Below are 19,367 nucleotides of genomic sequence, written 5' to 3' on the forward strand. Positions count from 1 at the left end.
CAATGTTCATCCTTCAATCCCACATGAGGAGCAAATCTTATAAATCCAGAGAACAGGGGCCATTGGTGGCTAAATTTTCACCTTCACTGTCTGGGTGGTAATCTGAAAAACAGGCCAAGTCTCCACTGGGCATGTGATCTACTCCAGCTGATTACCACCCAGGCCATGAAGGTGAAGGCTTGCTCCAGGGGGTGTGGGTTGTCAGAGGCAGAGGCCTGTCAGTACTCAGGACGTGTATTAACCACTTTGCTTTTATTGGTTTTCCCCTTGTTCTATTCTTTTAAATTCCAGTGTCAACATAACAAATACCAAATCCTTTCACTGTGCCTTTCTTCCTAATGAGAGTTTGACCTGAAAGGTTCTTATAAGAGCAACATTGCAAATCTTCTTGTTCTCTTTCACGAGGTGACCTAGAGGAAGCTGAGCCCATCATCTATCCCAACCTCTCGATACTTCACTGTGCACACTATCACTCACTCCGTCCTTGCATTGTATACAAACCCTGGGAGATTTTGTGAGCCTAGAGGCCAGTGCACTGGGTGTTGTACTGAGCAGGAGCAGATGGTGACAGAGTTGGAGGAACTGCTGTCTGCAGGATAAGCTTCCTCCTGCCTTCCTAATGATCCTGAGGACATGGCTCTCCCGAGACCTGAATTTAAAAGGATGCTTGTTTGAGTTAGTGGTTATGGGATGAAAATTGGGAGTCAGACCAGTTAATGCGTGGTAGATGGGCTGCTGAGTGAAGGGGTTTACCAGCTACATGTACACACTGTTATGTGGTAATTTTGTCAAACTGAAGCCACCATTGAATGTATCTGCAGTGAAGATCATCATTTAGGAGGTTTCAGGCCAGCTGCTTGACTCTGTCCATGTCCAGCCCACAGTTATTACTGACTGGTACTCCAGCTTCATTAGGCTTGGGGATTGGTTAAACAGAACTATAAGATTGCACTACACTGATCTGTTGCCATTAGTTTTGCTGTCACACCAATCAGCAGATGAGATGGTGAAATGAGACGAGGGGCAGGAGCATGGCTGCAACGGGCACGGCTGGTGTTAGGTTAAACCTCTGAAATCTGTCGCTGCCCCCCTCTCATAGGCGAACTTTAATGGAACACCATTGCTGTGGCAGTGATGGAATAAGCCCTCTTACACTCCAGCTGGTGAAGAGGCAAGGAGGATCTCAGTATAAAGAGGCCATTAAGAACACATAGCAGCCAGCCTGGCTCATGTATTCCTGTCCAAGAAGTAGCACTAGATTAGGTGGGAGAAGCAAAATGCCACCCATTGTGACTGAGGGGTCTTACTGGGGAAGAATAGTGAATTCATACAGCAGCCGTGAAGACATTGCCATGTGCATTACAGGCAGTGAACTCTATATGAAATGCAGTCACTGTTGATGTCAGTTAAACCCAGCAGTTGGTTCGTACACAGGAAGATCTCAAACAGTAAATGAGATGTGATCGGTCATGTTATTAAACATTAAACCACCTAACTTCAGCACCGGCAGCAAACTGGTTAGAAATATCTTTAATTTTATGTCTAGTTAAAAAAGACATCAGGAAGTGTAGACAATAAATATGACAGTGGCATTGCTGGACATCACCATGTTAAACAACCTCAGTGCAATGTATGTGGGTGTTGTTGTTTGCAAAGCACAATGGCTGACAATGTCTTCAACATTTCCAATCAGGCATAATGTAACAGTGTATATATAAATGCAATTAATGCTAGATAATTACAGAAAATGATCAGGAAACCAAACATGCACGCTGAATACTGCTTCTGTCTTAGGAATTTGATGCATTTAAAATTCATTATAAAGCTACAGCCACATCAAACTGGTTATGGGTCAACACCTACAACAGGGGTAAAGGTCAACGCATCCAAGGGTAAAGGTCAGCACATCCAGCGGGAACAGGTCTGCACGTCCAGTGGGAACAGGTCTGCACATACAGTTGATGGATGTCTGTAAAGGTTGCTCTCTTTTTAGTTAGGTTTTGCATAAATCAATGGGAGGGACTTTGCTGGGAAATGGAATTTTTTGCGTTTAGGCACCATTGTCAGTATCAAGCACTTCCAGGTGAAATAGAGTGGAGTGAAACACCATTGGCACATCTTTTATATCCCATCTCTCATCTCTAAGTGAGATGGCCAATTCCTCCCAAATTAGGGAAGTTTTGTGCAATAAACCAACGGCCAATCTCATCTTCATGTGTCAACCTTACAGCCTGCAGATGGTTGATACATTAGCATGCATGGGGAGACAGGTTATATTGACGTTTCTTGATATCAGTTGCATTGTATTATGTTGTACTGGTATATAAATTATACCCAAGAAATCTGAACTAATTATAAAAAAAATTAAAATGCAGGAGTCTAGTGCAAAACCTACATCTAAAATGTCATATATATATATATTAAATTTACCAAATGCACACCTACTGTTACAGTATTTATGAACTTGTATATAAGGGTTCATAGTGATATAACACCTGTTTTAATTAAAAAGTTTTAAACAATATTACTTTCTGGATAAGACAGCAAAACACTTTCTTCCAAATATCTGGGTGTTCAGATTTTAATGGAAAGCTCTGTTTAAAAGTGCAGCATTTTTCTTATGTTGACCTACTTTGGACAAGTCAAGAACCCTGTGTTCTCCATCCATGGGAAATAATTAGGGCACAATTTCACCGTGATACTGAAAGAAATTAAGAAAATTTCTAGGTGGCCTTTGCTGGGAGCAGAGCATTGATGTGGTTGGAAAGTCCAAAGAAAATCCACCTGGCCAGATGTCCACCTACTTTCTAATACACACAAGCTTCTATTCAGGTCATTAGGTGGATCTTGGAAATCCTAACTGAGAGAGTTTCCTATTTGTGTGTTCATGTATTATAAACATCTGCTTAAGATCACATTGGCAATTTCCCAAGATTCTCACCAGGGCACTTTCTCAGCAGATTCACAGTCAGCATTTGTTGGGATGTCCTCTAGCTTTCGAACAGAGTATCTGAAAGTAGAGTTTTCAGTTTGTGCCTGGTTGTATTTTCAGTTCTACTTTTTAACTGAGTTTTGTTTGTAAGTGTTTGACGCCACACTTTTGGTTGGTACAACTGAAATGGTCCTCCCTTAACTACAGGAAGAAACATACATGGCTTGGAATGTCTGAAGATTGCTGCTCCACAGGCTGCACTTCACTGAAACCAGTGACAAGGTTATTACATGTATTTCTGCAGCAGGACACCCAAAAACTCCAACATTAAACAAAAGAGTTTACTCCAATGGGCCTGTGTGAATAATTAATTCTTTTTGCTTGCACCTGGTGAACTGCAGACCTTGAAACACCCCGCCTCCTCGCTAAGTTTTGACCATCTGCAGTTTAGTCAAAATTGAGGGCAGAGATTACATTGGAAATTCAGGCACTGCTTGCCCCCCTAAGGGTATGAGTGGACCCATGATCTGGGGCAACACAAGCCCATTTTTGTGGGGCTTGGAAAATTGGAACCTTTACCCTAAACCTGGCAAGTGCATGTTGCAAGTGACATGTTTTTAATTGTTTGAATTTTGGTCCGATTATTTGGTTTCAACTACTCAACCGCTCTGCCCCCATCTTAGAAAGTAACTGGTCCACTGAGTGTAGGCAGCATTTTCTGTATTTTTGCAGATTTCCAGCATCTGCTGTGTTTTTGCTTTTTGAATTCCTTAAGAAACCAATTCAATGGGCTCTCTTAAGCCAGTGTAGGCCAACCAATGCTGCACCTTTAACAATCTGATAAGCATATTTTCCTTTTACTCTCCAGCCTGTATTCACAAGTTCTTTCCTTCCCTTCACTTCCTGCCTCTATTTCCGCTTTTGTTCCTGGCCAGCCAGCAGTGCAGAGAGTGTACGGTGTAGCTGTCCCTCCCTCTTGATCTTTCCATTTGGCAGCAATGCTTCAAATCCTGATCCAGGTTCCAGTGTTGTGGAAGTATCTGGAAAAATGACATTGAGTAAGTTCTGAGGTAAAGCTAACTATTTTCTTGGATTTCAATGTGGATGGGCCAGCTCTGTATTTCCAATAATTTTTGCTTTAATTTCACATTGACCCATTTAGCATCCTCTTCCCACCTTGTGTGGGCCTATTCACCTCAGAGTATAAATTCCAGGATTGTCATAGAGGTCTACAGCGCAGAAAAAGGCCCTTCGGCCCATCAAGACTGTGCTGGTCAAACAAGTACCTAACTATTCTAATCCCATTTTCCAGCACTAGGTCCATAGCCTTGTATGCCGTGGCATCGCAAGTGCACATCCAAATACTTCTTAAATGTTATGAGGGTTTCTGCCTCTACCACCCTTTCAGGCAGTGAGATTGTGTGCTGAGGAAATGGCCTTTCCCAGGTTGTACAATAAACAGGTTATTTCCATTCAGTCCTTCAAACTTATTCTGTTACAATATACGAATTAGGAGGAGTAGGCCATTTGGCCCCTCAAGCCTGCTCTGCCATTTGATAACATCATTGCTGATCTGATTATGGCCTCATCTCCACTCAATTCCTGTCTACCCCCTTATATCAGCTGACCCTTGTCCTGCCATTAACACATTCTGCTTTCTTACCTTTATGCCACTATCAGCACCTTCTTTAGTTTTCACCACCACTACCATTAACATTCCTTTTGTCTTGGGTCCATGACATCTTTGTCAATCTCTCTTAGTCCCCACTGACCTTCTATCCAGCTTCACCAGCTCCACCTCCCTTAAACAATATAAAATCCATCACATTTCTACTTCTCTTTAGCTCTGAAGAAGAGTCATATGGACTTGAAACATTAACTCTGTTTCTCTTTCCACAGATGTTGCTAGACCTGTTGAGTTTTTCCAGCATTTTCTGTTCTTATTTCAGATTTCCAGCATCTGCAGTATTTTGCTTTTACCCCACTATACCCTTTGACTCCCTTGTTAATCAAGAATCTCTCAAACTCAGCCTTAAAAATATTCATTGACCCTGCCTCCATCGCTATCTGGGGAAGAGAATTCCAAAGATTCATGACCCTCCAAGAGAAAAAAAATTCTTCTCATCTCCATCATAAACAGGAGACCCTTATTTTTAATCTGTGTCTCCTAGTTCTAGTCTCTCCCATAAGGGGAAACATCTTTTCAGCATCTATCCTGATAAATTCCCTCAGGATCCTACATATTTCAATAAGGTCGCTCCTCAATCTTCTAAACTCCAATGGATACAGGCCCAGCCTGTCCAACCTTTCATCATAGGATAACCACCCCCATCCCAGGTATTAGTTGAGTGAACTTTCTCTGAACTGTTTCTAAAGCAATTATATCCTTTCTTAAGTAAGGAGACCAAAACTGTGCACAGTACTCCAGATGTGGTCTCCAATACCCTGTACAGCTGTAGCAAAAACCTTCTTACTTATTCTCCTTAAATAAAAGCCAACATTCCACAGGCCTTTCTAATCACTTGTTGTAGCTGCATACAAACATTTTGAGATTCATGTACCAGGACACCCAGATCCCTCTGTACCTCATAGTTCTGCAGTCTCTCTCCATTTAAATAATATACTGCTTTTCTATTCTTCCTGCCAAAGTGGACAGTTCACATTTTCCCACTTTATACCCCATCTGCCAATTTTTGCCCACTCACTTAACCTATTTATATCCCTTTATAGACTCCTTATATCCTCTTCACACCTTACTATCCTATATTTCTTTGTGTCACCAGAAAATTTAACAACCATACATTCAGTTCCTTCATCCAAATCAGTGACGTAAATTGTAAATAGTTAAGGCCCCAGCACTGATTCCTGTGACACTCCACTAGTTACAGTTTTCCAACCTAAAAATGACTCATTTACCCCTATTCTCTGCTTCCTGTTAGCTAACTAATCATATCCATGCTAATATCTTACCCCTTACAATGTGAGCTCTTATTTTGATGTGACATCTTATCAAATGCCATTTGGAAATGCAGGTACGCCACATCGACAGGTTCCCCTTTATCCATGTTGCTTGTTACTTCCACAAATAACTCTAATAAATTAGTCAAACATGATTTCCCTTTCACAAAACCATGTTGATTCTACCTGATGGAATTAATATTTTCTAAGTGCCCTGTCATAACCTCCTTAATCATAGACCCTAGCATTTCCCTATGACAGATGTTAGGCTAACTGGCCTATAGTTTTCTGCTTTCTGTCCCCCTCCTTTCTTGATTGCTATTTTCCAATCTGATGGGATCTTTCCAGAATCTCAGGAATTTTGGAAAATTAAAACCATTGCATATACTATCTCAGCAGCAACTTCTTTTAAGGCTCTAGGATGAGGTCCATCAGGACCTGGGCCCTGTCAGCCTTTAGCTCTAATGGTTTTCTATGTGCCCGTTACATCATGGGCAGGGTTTCCTGCACCCCCCCCCACCAATACCCACCCCCACCCAACTCCACCACTTGAAGAGTCAGTGAAGAATGCATCCCCGCAAATACTTGGTGCTCCACAGCCATTTAATGCACCAAGGAGCATTAATTGGCTGTTGACGGTTCTTCCGGCCCTCACTCAGGGGGAAGTCCCACCTCAGAGTGCTGCTGGCCAAGCTGATTGGCCATCAGCTCAGTAGTATAATGGCCAGGACTGGGACTACAAGCAGTGCCCAGGTTCTAAGTCCCAGAGTCCAGCACCATGTAAGTATGGGTGGTCTCATCATTCGGAGAGGAGGTGAGGTCCAAGAGGGGTGGGGGTCTAAATGGAAAGGCCAGTGGGGGAGGGAGCACCCACAGGGAACCCAGTCAAGTTAATTAAAAACAATTTGCCCTTAACAAATCCATGCTGGCTTTCCTTAACTAATCCACCTTTGTATAAGGGACTGTTAATTTTGTCCCGGGTCATCATTTCGAAAAGCTTTCCCACCACTGATGTTAAACTGACTGCCCTGTAGTTTTGGGTTAAGGAGGACAAGAAAGCAAAGTCATTGGAACACCATCAACTCCAAGCCACTCACCATCCTGACTTGGAAATATATCATCGTTCCTTCACTGTCGCTGGGTCAGAATCCTGGAACTCCCTCCCTAACAGCACTGTGGGTGTACCTACCCCACATGGACTGCAGCGGTTCAAGAAGGCAGCTCACCACCACCTTCTCAAGGGCAACTAGGGATGGGCAATAAATGCTGGTCCAGCCAGTGATACAAAACAGGGAAAGGTTATCTATTTCAACATCAACCTCCTGAAAATGGGTGGTAAATAGCTCAGGAACTGTAGCCAATTACATTAGATTTAATACGGTGAGCAATTGTACATTTTCTCTTGACCATATCTAGTTAACATGTTGTAATTTGTAGATGTATCATACCTGACAGATTCTTCCTCACAAGTTGCAGCTAGATACATTGTACCCAGTGTGACCAACAATGATCAAAATCTCGAACTATTTACCTTTGCACTCACTCACCATGGATTCCAATCATATGTTCCAAAATCAAAACTCTTTCAGCTAATATCTTCAAAGCCTCCCGAAGCTGCTGTACGCCTTCTCCCTGTTGAGAACATATGTAGCAGGAAATGTGGGAATAGACTTTCAGTTGAATTTTCTGACAGTTGTCAGTTTATCATATCTTCAGTAATGTTAACTTTGTTGATAATCATGCAATCCTCATTAGATTGGTACTTTCATACTAGTGTTAAATAAATGCAAGTCCCTCTTTGCCTCTAGCTAAGCAGGTACAATGAGTTGTGATTTTTGGGGAATATTGTGTTATTCTATGAAAAAGGCTGTATGTGTTGTGTGCATGTGTGTGCGTGCGTGTGTTTTAATTAAGCTAGGCAGAGATTAATAGGAGACAGGTTGTCTGGGGGGTTTAAAACATGAAAAGGAAAGAGGTGTTAGGCTTGAGGTACAATTGAATAGGTCAGATCAAACATTTGCATTTTTAGATAAGTTGAGAGCTTGTTTGAAATCAAAGGGAAGTCAGAGGTGACAAGAAGCGTGTTTGCACCTTGCAGGAGTTCCATACGTAAATAGAAGGGGGGCATATTATAGTTTATTGACCTGAAAGCAAAGACAAGATGGAAACATGAAAGATCTTATATTTGGAAGGATTTGAGTTTCAAAGAAGTGTGAAAACAATGGAACCTGAGATGAAAGGGGAAAAAAGATATTTCAGAGTTACTGTGGAGAGCTTAGTGTTGGTGCTGAGCTGTGGCTCTGGGCTGGGAGAAGATGCGATTTGAATCAGCCATCCAGTCAAGCCAGAAAAGTCTTGGGCTGCAAAAACAGTTTTATTCTGAAGTTTGGGTTTCCACAGCAGAGTGGAAGAGAGTTACAGGTCATGTGGTATGCCATCATTAATGCTACAGCTGTTTGCCTCAGGTGATACTATAAGGGAGCATTGCCGGGAAGCTGTTTACTTGTGGGCCTGACCAAGTAGAGAGTCTTTGTGGGGATGTTTTGTAAGACTAATCTAAATTGTGCAACTGTAATCTTGTGTGCTTAAGTTTTCTTTTATTCTTGTTAATAAAACTTTTAATTTTAGTTTTTAAAATCCCAAAAGTGTTACTGGAATTCTTGCTGCTGAGATCAGTATGTCTTCTTCTCATTTTCAGAATACAAAGAAAGGGTATGGCCCATAAGCTAAGTCTCCCCCTGGGATTTGGTTTGCGCAGCAATTCACATTGGCTGTGGGTCATAACAGAATACAATATCTTTGAAATCCTTGCTACAATATTTTCCTTCGCATTTTATTTTTTATATATTTGTATTTTAGATGAATTGGTTGAAAAGACTCTTCATTGATGAGACATGTCAGTGGTGCAGTAACATAGTGGTAATGTTACTGGGACTAGGAATCTAAAAGCTCGGATTAATGCTCCAGGGACATGAGCTCAAATCCAATCACAACAGAAAAGCTCAATAAGAATAAATCCAGATGGGCCACCCGGCATCAACCTGGGCACCAGAAATAGAGCCTTGGTGAGACTGCACCTGGAGCATTGTGTGCAGTTTTGGTCTCCTTACCTAAGGAAAGCTATACTTGACATAGATGGATTGCAACAAAGATTCACCAAACTGATTCCTGGGATGGAGGGATTGTCCTATGAGGAAACTAAATAAACTGGGCCTTTATTCTCTGGAATTTAGAAGAATGAGAGGTGATCTTATTCAAACACACACAATTCTTACAGGACTCAACAAGGTAGATGCAGAAAGGATATTTCCCCTGGCTAGGGAGTCTAGAACCAGGGGGTACAGTCTCAGAATAAGGGACAGGTTGCTTAGGACTGAGATGAGGAATTTCTTCACTCAGAGGGTAGTGAATCTTTGGAATTCTCTGCCCCAGAGAGCTGTGGAAGCTCAGTTGTTGACCAGGTTCAAGACTGAAATCGATAGATTTCTACATATTAAAAACAACAAGGGATACAAGGCAAGTGGAGGAAAATGGTAGTGGAGAAGTAGAAGATCAGCCCTGATCTCATTGAATGGCGAATGGACACAAAGGGCTGAATGGCCTACTCCTGCTCCTAGTTCTAATATTCTTAAAGCGCTCCTCACAAACATCTGAACAGGGTGGGAATGGACAATCTTTGCCTAAGGATAGATGGGCACCAGATTTTTCCACTGCCACAGGTAGATGAATGCCAGAGATTTTTACAAATGAGGTGCCCTCTCACTGTTCTTGGTGGAGTCGGCACTGAATGATGACCCATAGATTTTTCACCCCGTATTCTTTAAACTTACTTCTGATCAGGGTTGAGGCACTGTTCTCAGCCTAAGAGAGAGCACACAGTTCTGCAACTGGGTGCTGAGGAAATTCTTGCCTTGTTAGTGTGTAAGTACCTCTGCTGGAAAACTCTGTGGACAACAGGAGTCAGCAGATGCTTACTGCCTTCCCGATACATGAGGGACTGCCCTGAGAGTGAGGAACCAGGGGCCTGCTTGTGCCAGTAGAACTGGATCGCAGCATGTTACCAATTCCAAGAGAGTTCCAACAACAACAACTTGTGTTTCTATAGCACCTTTACCATTGTAAAATGTCCCAAGATGCTTCATGGGGGCATTATCAAACACAATTTGACACTGCATCACATAAGGAGCTATTAGAGCAGATAATCAAAAGTTTGATAAAAGAGATAGATTTTAAGCAGTGGCTCAAAGAAGGAGAGAGAGAGAGAGAGAGTGAGAGAGAGGTGGAGAGGTTTAGGGAGGGAATTCCAGAGCTTGGGGCCCAGGCAGCTGAAAACATGGCCACCAATGATGGAGTGATTAAAATCAGGGATGCACAAAAGGCCAGAATTAGAGGAACACAGAGAATTAGGAGGATTGTGGGGCTGGAGATTACAGAGATAGGGAGGGTCCTGGTTATGGAGGTATTTGAAAACAAGGATGAAAATGTTCAAATTGGCACGGCCAGACCAGTAGCCAGTAGAGGTCAGAGCTGATGGGTGAATGGGACTTGCTGCAAGTTAGGATGCAGGCAAGAGTTTTGGATGAACTCAAGTTGGGTGGAAGTTTGAGACCAGCTATGAGAGCATTGGAACAATCAAATCTCAAGGTAACAAAGGGATGGATGAAGGTTTCAGCAGCAGATGAGCTGAGGCAGGGATGGAGTTGGGAGATGTTCTGGAGGTGGAAATAGGCCCATCTTAATGATACTGCAGTTATGTGGTTGGATGCTTAAATATGACATCACGGTTGCAAGCAATCTGGTTCAGGGAGGGAAGACCTGACTGACGGTGAAGCACAAGGTCTGTACAGTCCTCACCTTAACATGTTCAGATGTCCTCACACAGTCAGTTCATTCTACTGATAGGGATAAGGCTAATTTTAACAGAGTTCCAATCCTTTACCTAGTAAAGAATAAAAATGATGAAGGGCCTCACCTCTGAATCTTTGTCACAGCATTCACCTTTCTGTCCTGGTTCACCCTAATAAACAAAGGGAAGCATTAATCAGTCATCGCTTTGATCACCTGGATATCATTGGCTCTCACACCAGATGTAATCAGTGAGGTTAAACCTGGTTCGGGGAGAACAAGGTGTCAGACAGAAAATGTCTTTGTGTCTCCTCCCAGTCGGCTAAATTTCCACTGGCTATAAAATCAGTCCTTGATAGAATGAAGTCCCATTTACTCATCTCTCAGGACTTTCTGCCGATTTTACAGCAGCCCATTGGCAGAATGCTAAAGGAAGTTCCAGCCTTTATTCATTTAAGGAACAATTAGACTGCACAACTATGAATTGTAGGACTATCTGGAGTTGGGGAAGGGGCATTGGAGAACAACTGAGAACTAATATAATAAATCCAGAATAATACCACCCTGATTCACCTTCTGGCTCCAAAACCTGCCTTTGGTATTAAATTTATTATTTGATTTGGGATTTTATTGCCCATCCCTAGCTGCCCTGAATAGCTGGATTTGGGCTTTCTTCCTGAATCAGAGCTGACCAAGTTCTCAGAGTGATGGTAGATAGGGATTTCTCAGTTATTCACACAGTGAGGGTGTGTGATATGTATTTCTTAGGGATTTCTGCATGTGGATCCCTAAATCTCTCTGGTCCTCCACAGGTCTTAGCTTCTCCCCATTTAGAAAGTATTCTGATTTATATTTCTTGGGTCCAAAGTGGATGACCTCACTCTCCCTCATACTGAGATCAATCTACTACAGTTATGGTCATTCATGTAACCTATCAATGTCCCTTTGCAACTTTCTGCTCCCATCTCCTATTAACTGAGCTACTTAACTTAGTGTTATTAGCAAACTTGGATCTGTGGCTCCCTACTGGTTCATCACAAACATTGATATAGTGAAAATCTGAGGTCGCAATACAGATCCCTGGGGGACATCACTAGTCAAATCCTGACAATTTGATGTATACCCATTATCCTGACTCCCTGTTTCCTAGCTCCTGATTAATTCCCTACCAAGATCAGTAGGTTGTCTCCAATTTCAGAATTTCTTGAATCTATCATTTCCATGTTCTCTTCCAAGTCACGTATCATCCTGACTTGGACGAATATCACTATTCTTTCATCATCACTGACTCAATCGCCTCGATAGATATCCTTACCTTAACAAAATTAGCAGTTTTAGGAAAATGACCATCTCCATACATTGAAAGTGAAAAAGACTTTTCTTAAGAAGTACCTGGCTTGATTTGTTTGCCTCTTCTTCTATTGTCTTCAACTTGGTCCTTTTAAACTAATATCCGCGTTTGTCATAAAATCTTAAAGCACAGAAGGAGGCCTTTCCATCCATCATGCTTGTGCTAGCTCCCTGACAGAGTTGCCAATTATTCCCAATCCCCTGCTCTTTTCCCCACAGGTCAGTGAATTTTTCTGTTTAGGTAAATATTCAATTCCCTTTTGAAAGTTACCATTGAATCTGCCTCCATCACCCTTTCAGGCAGCACATTCCAGATCATTACAAGTTGCAGACTGAAAACAAATCCTCATTTCTCCCCTGGCTTTTCTTTGCCAATTATCTTAGAATCAGTATCCTCTAGTTAGCTCATGGGAACAGTTTCTCTCCATCTGCTCAATGAAAACTCCTCACAACTCGGGAAACACTTTCATTAGATTTCTCCAAAGCTTCTTTTCTCTAAAGAGAATGCTTTCAGCTTCTCTATTCTCTGTACATAACTAAATTCCCTCATCTCATTTACAATCTAAAACATCTCTGCACCCTCTGCAAGACTTTGACATCCTTTTTAAGGTGCAGTGCCCAAAATTGGACATAAACTCAAGCTGGTCTAGCCAACGTTTATAAAAGCTTAGCATTAACGCCTATGCCTCTATCAATGAAGCTAGGGTTTCACATCTGTTTTTCCACAGCCTAATTGCCTTGTTCTGCTACCTTCAAAGATTGTGTATGTGATCACCCAGGTCGCTGTGTTCCTGTACACCCTTTAACACTTTCTCCACCTGGTTTGCGTTACCTCGCCTCATTCTTCCTATCCTCACACTTTTCTGCTTTAGACTTCATTTGCCATGTGTCTGCACATTTCACCAATCCATCTATGTCCTCCTGTTTTCTGTTACTACCCTTCTCACTGTTTGTTACATTTCCAAGTTTCGTATCACTTTGACACTGTAAAATTCTGCCCTGTGTGTACCCAAATCCAAGTCATTCATGTTTATCAAGAAGACCAATAGTGCTGATAACAACTGAGGAGCACCACTCTATAGACCAGTAGTGCTGATAACAACTGAGGACACCACTCTATGAACCAGCAGTGCTGATATTAACTGGGGAACATCACTCTATAGACCAGTAGTGCTGATAACAACTGGGAACACCACTCTATAGACCAGTAGTGCTGATAACAACTGGGAACACCACTCTATAGACCAGTAGTGCTGATAACAACTGGGGAACATCACTCTATAGACCAGTAGTGCTGATATTAACTGGGGAACATCACTCTATAGACCAGTAGTGCTGATATTAACTGGGGAACATCACTCTATAGACCAGTAGTGCTGATACAATTGAGGAACACTACTCTATAGACCAGTAGTGCTGATATTAACTGGGGAACATCACTCTATAGACCAGTAGTGCTGATAACAACTGGGAACACCACTCTATAGACCAGTAGTGCTGATACAATTGAGGAACACTACTCTATAGACCAGTAGTGCTGATATTAACTGGGGAACATCACTCTATAGACCAGGAGTGCTGATATCAACTGGGGAACGTCACTCTATAGACCAGTAGTGCTGATAACAACTGAGGAACACCACTCTATAGACCAGGAGTGCTGATAACAACTGAGGAACATCACTCTATAGACCAGTAGTGCTGATATCAACTGAGGAACACTACTCTATAGACAAGTAGTGCTGATATCAACTGGGGAACATCACTGTATAGATCAGGAGTGCTGATATCAACTGGGGAACATCACTCTATAGACCAGTAGTGCTGATATCAACTGGGGAACACTACTCTATGCTTCTCTCTAATTTGAAAAGCAATTTTTTTCACCATTACACTCTGCTTTCTGCCTCTTTGTCAATTACATAGCCATGCTGCCACTGTCCCTTTAATAAGTCTACAATCTGCCACTTTAACAAACACCTTTTGAAATTCCATATAAATCAACTGAGTGATCTTCATCAATCCCCCCTGTTCCTTCATGAAAGAACTCAATCAAGTTGGTTTTTGGGTTGCTATTCAATGGGCTCGGCAACCCAGGAGCTGCCACTTATTTGTGTGTTTTGTCTGGCTCTCCTGTCATTACCAAGCAGAATGGTGGTTTCCTCTTGTGGCATCACTAGAATACTGGATCCATAGCATCAGACATTGCAAACTAGCTCAGATTGCAGACTGCTTGGTACTCCCTGGTTATAAACATTGGATAAGTTCCCTATTCAAATCTTTTTTCCATTTGCACTCCTTTCTTTGTTTCTTCACACAGTAACCAGACCTCCTGTTTACCCGAGAGTCTACAGCAAATATTTCCCTTACTACTGAGAGCTTACAGCTGTCTTCCTTACATTGCCAGTCCATGTCTGACATTGTATACAATTTGTGATACCTGTACGCAGACTGAGACAGTTCTAATCAATGTCACAAATGACCAACTCTGTGATTGGCAGCCTGCTGCCTTCTCCCTCCTTATCTTCTCTGCAGACTCTGACATGGTCGACCACACTATCTTCCTCAATGTCTCCCCTCCACCATTCCTGCTAGATCAAACTGCACTCTCTTAATTCCAGTCTTGTCTATTTGATCCTAGCCAGGGCATCTCCAGTAATGGTTTCTCTACACACCCATTGGAGTAGGAGGTGGGTGGGGGGTGGGATATTATGGGGCATGTAAGAGTAAACATAGCCGCAGGGTGACTGAATTAGGCAGGAGCCAAAATTTTGTTTCCCAATAGCGTTTTTAAGAAGTTCATTCATTCATAGAATTGGCATCGCTGGCCGGGCCAGCATTTATTGCCCATCCCTAATTGCCCCTTGAGAAGGCGGTGGTGAGCTGCCTTCTTGAACCGCTGCAGTCCCTGTGGTGTAGGTACACCCACAGTGCTGTTAGGAAGGGAGTTCCAGGATTTTGACCCAGCAACAGCGAAGGAACAGTGATATATTTCCAAGTCAGGATGGTGAATGACTTGAAGGGGAACCTCCAGGTAGTGGTGTTCCCATGTGTCTGTTGCCCTTGTCCATCCAGATGGTAGAGGTTGCAGATTTGGAAGATGATGCCTAACGAGCCTTGGTAAATTCCTGCAGTGCATCTTGTAGATGGTACACACTGCTGCTACTGTGCGTCGGTGGTGGAGGGAGTGAATGTTTAAGATGGTGGATGGGATGCCTGTCAAGTAGGCTGCTTTGTCCTGGATGGTGTCGATCTTCTTGAGTGTAGTTGGAGCTGCACTCATCCAGGCAAGTGGAGAGTATTCCATCACACTCCTGACTTGCGCCTTGTAGATGGTGGACAGACTTTGGAGGTGAGTTACTCGTCATATGATTCCTAGCCTCTGACCTGCTCTTGTAGCCACAGTATTTATATGGCTGGTCCAGTTCAGTTTCTGGTCAATGGTAACCCCCAGGATGTTGATAGTGGGGCATTCAATGATGGTAATGCCATTGAACGTCAAGGGGAAATGGTTAGATTCTCTCTTGTTGGAGATCGTCATTGCCTGGTATTTGTGGGGCACAATTGTTACTTGACACTTGTCAGCTCAAGCCTGAATATTGTCCATGTCTTGCTGCATTTGGACATGGACCTGCTTCAGTATTTGAGGAGTTACGAATGGTGCTGAACATTGTGCAATTATCACTGAATATCCCCACTTCTGATCTTATGATGGAAGGAAGGTCATTGATGAAGCAGCTAAAGATGGTTGGGCCGAGGACACTACCCTGAGGAACTCCTGCAGTGATGTTCTGGAACTGGGATAATTGACCTCCAACAACCACAACCATCTTCCTTTGTGCTAAGTTTGACTACAACTAGTGGAGATTCACATTGACCCCAGTTTTGCTAGGGCTCCTTTTTGCCACACTTGGTCAAATGATCATTTGATGTCAAGAGCAGTCACTCTTGCCTCACCTTGGGAGTTTAGCTCTTTTGTCCATATAGTTATTTGGTAGTACAGAACTTGAGTATTGCTGAAAAAATGAGATATGTTGAAGCTTTTCACTTTGCACTCATCAGGACACTTTGCAAGATTACCAGTATAAGGGGAAAACAACAATTGTACAACACTTGCTAAATAATCCTCATTGTGCTAAAAATTATGCTGACAACCAATTTAAGATTGTCAGTCAGGCTCCCAATGTGGCACATTTGCGTGTACTAGAAGCTACATATATGGATCCACAGGGCCCTGCTCTTTGCAGACAGAAAGAACATGTACATACATTGCACCTGTTTCAGCTAAACAAAATAAGTGACAGCCATTCACTGACTCATTCCTCAGGGTAATGCCTTGACCAATCAGGGTCAAGCTGCCTGGTTTAAATTTCAAACATTGCTTGACAGTTAATTGTCAGTCACCATCAGTGGTGCATTCTCCATGGCAACACCTCTACCAATCAGAGTCCACTTGCCAACCAATCTGCACTCTCTTCACATTAAATATAAATTGTTGTTTCTCCTTGCGAAGTGTCCTGATGAGTGCAAGACCAAAAGTTTTGACACATCTCTTTCTTCAGCAATACTCTTTTGTCCATGTTTTAACCAAGGCTGTATTGAGGTCAGGAACTGAGTGGCCCTGGCGGAACCCAAATTGAGCATCAGTGAGCAGGTTATTGCTGAGTAAGTGGTGTTTGATGGCATAACAACATAAGGGGCTGTAACTTTGGCAGGTCGTGGGGGGAGGGGTTAGGTTGTGAGGCAGGGCTTGGGGCTGGTGGTGAGGTCAGGAGTTGGGGGTCAGGCCTGGAGAGGGGGGGGTGGACGTCGCTAGTTGGGGGTCAGGCCTCGGGGGGTGCGGGGCAGTCAGAAGTTGGGTGTCGGACCAGAGTGGAGGCGGAAGTTCTTTGGTGGGGGTTGAGAGGTTGGGTGAGTCCTGTGGGGGTTCGGGGAGGCGGGGGGAGTCAGGGGGTAGTCAAGGGGTGGAGGGAGTCCCGTTGGTGGTCAGGGGGTGCTTGGCGGAGTCCCGTGGGGGTCATGGGGAGGGGGCGGGTAAGGCAAGTCCTGTGTGGGGTTGGGGTGGGTCAGTACAATTGTTATTCAGAAGCTAGAATTGGATTCAGTTCTACTAATGTTTTCTAGGTCACTAGTGCTGTAACTTTTTATGTTTGTAAGACAGCCAGAAGCACCTGAAGTTGCAATTTATATCGCATTTTTGGACGCTTCCCAGTGCAGGGTAACTACCCATGGGAAGTTTGCACTTCCCAGGCAATTGCCATGCAACTTTACCTAGGAAATTCTGGGGGATCCCCTAGTGCATCTTTGGGGTGCCTCCCAAATACGATGCCCCGGAGCCCGGAAGTTATGGCCCAAGAATTAGGAGTAGACCATTCAGCCCATAAAGCCTGCTCTGCCATTCAATATGATCATAGCTGATCTTGGGTTTCAACTTCACTTTCCCGTCCACTCCCCATATCTCTTGATTCTCTTAGAGCCCAAAAATCCGTCTATCTCAGCCTTAAATGTATTCAACAATGGTGCATCCACAGCCCTCTGGGGTAGCGGATTCCAAGGATTCACAACCCTTTGAGTGAAGAAATTTCTCCTCATCTCAGTCCTAAATGATCAGGCCCTTATCCTGAGACTGTTCCCCCATGTTTTAGATTCCCCGACCAATGGAAACAATCTCTCAGTGCCCACCCCATCAAACCCCTTCAGAATCTGTAGGTTTCAATGAGATCACCTCTCATTCTTCTAAACTCCAGAGAATATGAGCCCAATTTACTCAGCCTCTCATCATAGGACAACCCTTCATCCCAGGAACCGATTTAGTGAATTCGCTATACCGCCTCCAATGCAAGTGTATCCTTTCTTATGGTGAATGCAAAATACTGCAAATGCTGGAAATCTGAAATAAAAACAAAAAATGCTGAAAAAACTCAGCACGTCTGGCAGCATCCGTGCCTAATCTTCAGCCAATTCGATTCACCCCATGTGATAACAAGAAACGGCTGAAGGCACTGGATATGGCAAAGGCTATGGGCCCTGACAATATTCTGGCAATAGTACTGAAGACTTGTGCTCCAGAAGTTGCCACGCCCCCAGCCAAGCTGTTCCAGTACTGGCATCTACCCGGCTATGTGGAAAATTGCCAGGTATGCCCTTTACACAAAAAGCAGGACAAATCCAACTCAACCAATTACTACTCCATCAGTCTACTATCATTCATCAGTAAAGTGATGGAAGTGCTATCAAGCAGCATTTGCTTAGCAATAACCTGCTCTCTGATGCTCAGTTTTTTTTAATATTCACTCATGGGATGTGGGCGTCGCTGGCTAGCATTTATTTCCCATCCCTAATTGCCCTTGTTCAAAGGACATTTTTAAGAATCAGCCACATTGTTGTGGGTCTGGAGTCACTTGTAGGCCAAATCAGGTAAGGATGGCAAATTTCCTTCCATAAAGGACATTGGTGAACCAGGTGGGCTTTTATAACAATGGTTTCATAGTCATCATTAGACCTTTAATTCCACATATTTATTGAATTCAAATTCCATCGTCTGCCGAAGTGGGATTCAAACCTGGGTCCCTAGAGCAACAACCTAGGCCTCGAGAATACCAACCCAGTGACAATACCACTATACAACGCGTCCAATTTTGGGTTCCACTCAGCTCCTGATCTCATTACAGCCTTCATCCAAACATGGACAAAAGAGCTGAACTCCAGAGGTGAGGTGAGAGTGACTGCCCCTTGACATCAAAACAGCATTTGACCAAGTGTGCCATCAAGGAACCCTAGCAAAACTGGAGTCAATGGGAATCAGGGGGAAAACTCTCCACTAGTTGGAGTCATACCGAGCACAAAGGAAAATGGTTGTGGTTGTTGGAGGTCATTCATTTCAGTTCCAGGACATCACTGTAGGAGTTCCTCAGGGTAGTGTCCTAGGCCCAATCATCTTCAGCTGCTTCATCATCGAACTTCACTCCATCATAAGATCAGAAGTGGGGATGTTTGTTGATGATTGCACAATGTTCAGCACCATTCACGACTCCTCAGATACTGAAGCAGCCCATGTCCAAATGCAGCAAGACCTGGATAATATCCAGGCTTGGGCTGACAAGTGGCAAGTAACATTCGTGCCACACAAGTGTCAGGCAATGACCATCTCCAACAAGAGAGAATCCAACCATCGCCCTTTGATGTTCAATGGCATTACCATCACTGAATCCCCCATTATCAACATCCTAGGGGTTACCATTGACCAGAAACTGAACTGGACTAGCCATATAAATACTGTGGC

The 19,367-nt window shown here is 43.3% G+C and overlaps 1 protein-coding gene across 3 annotated transcripts in view; it reads right to left on the reverse strand.

Annotated features, from left to right (window-relative positions):
- Positions 1-3,655: 3,655 nt before the first annotated feature.
- Positions 3,656-19,367, reverse strand: part of LOC144684672 (collagen alpha-1(XXVI) chain-like) — a 202,185-nt gene continuing 186,473 nt past the window's right edge. For all 3 annotated transcript variants that reach the window (XM_078548762.1, XM_078548763.1, XM_078548760.1), the window contains 3 exons: positions 10,863-10,907; positions 7,438-7,522; positions 3,656-3,972 (listed from right to left, as the gene is read on the reverse strand). In XM_078548762.1, coding sequence (XP_078404888.1) covers positions 3,842-3,972; positions 7,438-7,522; positions 10,863-10,907 — 261 coding nt within the window. In that variant the 3' untranslated portion in view covers positions 3,656-3,841. The remainder of the gene's footprint in view (positions 3,973-7,437; positions 7,523-10,862; positions 10,908-19,367) is intronic.

The sequence above is a fragment of the Cetorhinus maximus genome, chromosome 9, assembly GCF_964194155.1.
Source record: "Cetorhinus maximus chromosome 9, sCetMax3.hap1.1, whole genome shotgun sequence".
Taxonomy (NCBI): Eukaryota; Metazoa; Chordata; class Chondrichthyes; order Lamniformes; family Cetorhinidae; genus Cetorhinus; species Cetorhinus maximus.